Source organism: Mustela nigripes, chromosome X (genome assembly GCF_022355385.1).
Source record: "Mustela nigripes isolate SB6536 chromosome X, MUSNIG.SB6536, whole genome shotgun sequence".
NCBI lineage: Eukaryota > Metazoa > Chordata > Mammalia > Carnivora > Mustelidae > Mustela > Mustela nigripes.
This window is the reverse complement of record NC_081575.1, coordinates 13,581,846-13,584,718: the sequence shown is the minus strand read 5'-3', so window position 1 is coordinate 13,584,718 and position 2,873 is coordinate 13,581,846. Positions and strand designations below refer to the sequence as shown.

Sequence of the window (2,873 nt, the reverse complement as noted above, 5' to 3'; positions counted from 1 at the left end):
CAGAAGGCAACACACAGATACCCTTCCTGTTGTCCGCCTCGGGAGGCCCTGGGCAGCGCAGTGAGGCAGAGGCATCTCCCCCAACTGTCTGTGCTGCTTTGGGGGTGGTTTCCGGGAGATGGGTGCCTTGGCCTGAGGGTCTCATTCCCCCGTGTGCAGAAGGGAGACAGGGTACGGGCCTCATCAGGAATAAACACCCAAGTACTTGGGAAGGGTTGTGAGTACGCCCCCCCCCCCCCCCGAACCTAGAGAAACCTACACAGAAATGGATCCGGATCCCTTCTGTCAGCCCTGGGGACCCCGAAAGATAGTGTCAGGCTGACCTTCCTTCAATTTCCAAATCGGGGGTCTCGGAGAGTGAGAGCCTGGGTTGAAGGACCCGATATCCGGTGATTATAGGAGTTGCAGGCCCTGGCAGGTGTAAAGGTGAGGACCTGAAGGTAAGGCTGAGAGGATGGAGAGGGCCCAACAGAAACTTGTCCTTTCACAGCGGTGAGAGGTCCCAGGCAGGGCTGTCAGATACAGATGTCCCCTCTACCCTCCTCATTTCCTTACCTGGTGTGTTTGGGAGATGAGGGCTTTTGTTGTCACCGCTGACAAAGTTGAGTTTCTTGCATTATTCCTCTCTCTCTCAGGCCTGTTGGTTGCCATCCCCTGCCTGCTGCCCCCAGCACAACTCATCATGCCTCGCCGTAAGAAGAATCATAGCTGCAAGTCTGAAGCAGGCCTTAAGGCCCCGAAGGGAGCTCAGGGCGCAGTGGGTGCACCGGTTCCCGTAAATGGGAAGGAAGCCGCCGCCTCCTCTCTCTCTCCTTCGATCCAGGGCACCCCAGAGGTGGTGCCTGCTGCTGGAAAACCACGTGTTCGCAAGAGTTCTCAGAAAGCCGGCTCCTCCACCATGGTCAAAGCCACACCATCGAGCAAACCAGAGGAGGGCTCCAGCAGCCCAAAACAGGGTCCGAGCACCCCCCAGGCTCCGAGCACCTCCCAGGCTCCACCAGATCCTGAGTCATCGCTCAGTGATGCGCTCAACCAGAAGATGGCTGAATTGGTGCAGTTCCTGAGTGCCAAGTATGTAACAAAGGAGCCTATCACAGAGGCAGAAATGCTGGAGAGTGTCCTCAAAGAGCACAAGGGCCACTTCCCTGTGATCTTCAGAAAAGCCTGTGAGTGCATGGAGATCGTCTTCGGCATCGAAGTGAAGGAAGGAGACCCCATCAACCGTTCCTATGTGCTTGTCAGAACCCTAGATCTCACCTACGATGGGTTGCTGAGTGATGACCTGGGCATGCCCAAGACCGGCCTCCTGATCCTTATCCTGGGTGTGATCTTTGTGGAGGGCAACCGTGCTTCCGAGAAGAGGATCTGGGAGGTGCTGAAGAAGATAGGAGTGCGAGCTGGGAGGAAGGATTTCATCTATGGGGAGCCCAGGAAGCTGATCACCAAAGATTTCGTGCAGGAAAAGTACCTGGAGTACCGCCAGGTGCCCAACAGCAATCCTCCACGCTACGAGTTTCTGTGGGGTCCCAGGGCCCACAGTGAAACCAGCAAGATGAAAGTCCTGCAGTATTTTGCCAAGGTCAGTGGCACTGACCCCACTTCCTTCCCATCCTGGTATGAGGAGGCTTTGAGAGATGAAAGAGAGCGAGCGGAGGCCAGAGTTGCGGCCACCAATGATAGTGGGGGCAAGGCCAGTGAGAGTTCCAGTGACCCACTTGGCAGCTGCTCCCGCCCTAAGTGAAGTCTGAAGAAGATCCTCCACTCTGTTTGAAGAGGGCAATCAAGGCTCTAAATAGTGGAGGACTGAATTGCAGATTTTACCTTTATTCCTTTTTAGTAGTTTTCAAATATTCTTCTTTCTAAAAGGTTTTATAGCTTCAGAGTCTAGATTCATGAATGATACCGGTCACATGTTTATTGCTGTTTATTAGATTTAAGAATAAGAATTTTGCTCTTCTGGAAAACCTGCTAGGAAACTTTTATCTTAATTTTTGATCTGGAAGAGGATAGTATAGCACTGACAGCGGAATTTCCTTAGAAATATGGAAGAGCCCAACTGTAAAATAGATGGGATCAAGAAATAGAGGGGGAAATACTAAATATGGTTCTCCTAGGATTCCTGTATCCCATTTAATCTTTTAGGTAGTAAAATTAAAGATCTGTACTTGGATTTGTTTGTTTGGCTAAAGAATGCATGAAAAATTAAATCTTAATAAATGAAAGCCCTGGCTCACTGGGTCATTTATTCTTACAAGCGTTTTACGGGTAAGAGAAAGTCTAGAATGCAAAACTGCTTTTAGCAGTTCCTTTGGGATCATGGGTAAACCAGAGAGAAATCTCTATCTGCAGTAGATACGGAAGGTGCCACCAAACTCCCTGAAGAAACCATGTGTTCTATATGCGTTCTCACCGGATTTCCAGAGAATAGGGGGCTATTTCTTTGAGCTGGTGCCCAGGGACTAGCACTTCATCACTGGCCTGGGAAAACCCAGAGCCCACTCCTTTGAAAAGGCATTTTAATTATCTTGAGTGTGATCTGGCTAACTCCTTAAGCAAGGGCTAGACTTTTGGTGGGGGTGAAAGGAGTGAAAATAGTGGTTTGGATGGAAGAGCAGCTGGGAGGGAGGAACAGAATTAATCCTTGACTCAAATTCTGGGAGCTTTCAGTTACATTTAGCTGGGGAAGGCTTCCCCACTTCCAAATTAAATAATATATCCATGAACAGGGACATTTTGTAGAGTATCTTTACAAAGCAGCATCTTTGGCTCACTTCATGGTTTGTGTCCTGGAGTGCTGCATATTCTCTGAGATGCCATGGAAAACACACGAGAGAGAGAGAGAGAGAGAGTCAAATCTGGTGTCAAAATCATAT

At 49.8% G+C, this 2,873-nt stretch overlaps 1 protein-coding gene across 1 annotated transcript; it reads left to right on the top strand.

The window, feature by feature from the left end:
* Positions 1-652: 652 nt before the first annotated feature.
* On the top strand, positions 653-1,741 carry LOC132007705 (putative MAGE domain-containing protein MAGEA13P). The gene has a single exon (XM_059385971.1). The coding sequence runs from the start codon at positions 683-685 to the stop codon at positions 1,739-1,741; it is 1,059 nt and encodes a 352-aa protein (XP_059241954.1). The 5' UTR covers positions 653-682.
* The last annotated feature ends 1,132 nt before the right edge of the window (positions 1,742-2,873 follow it).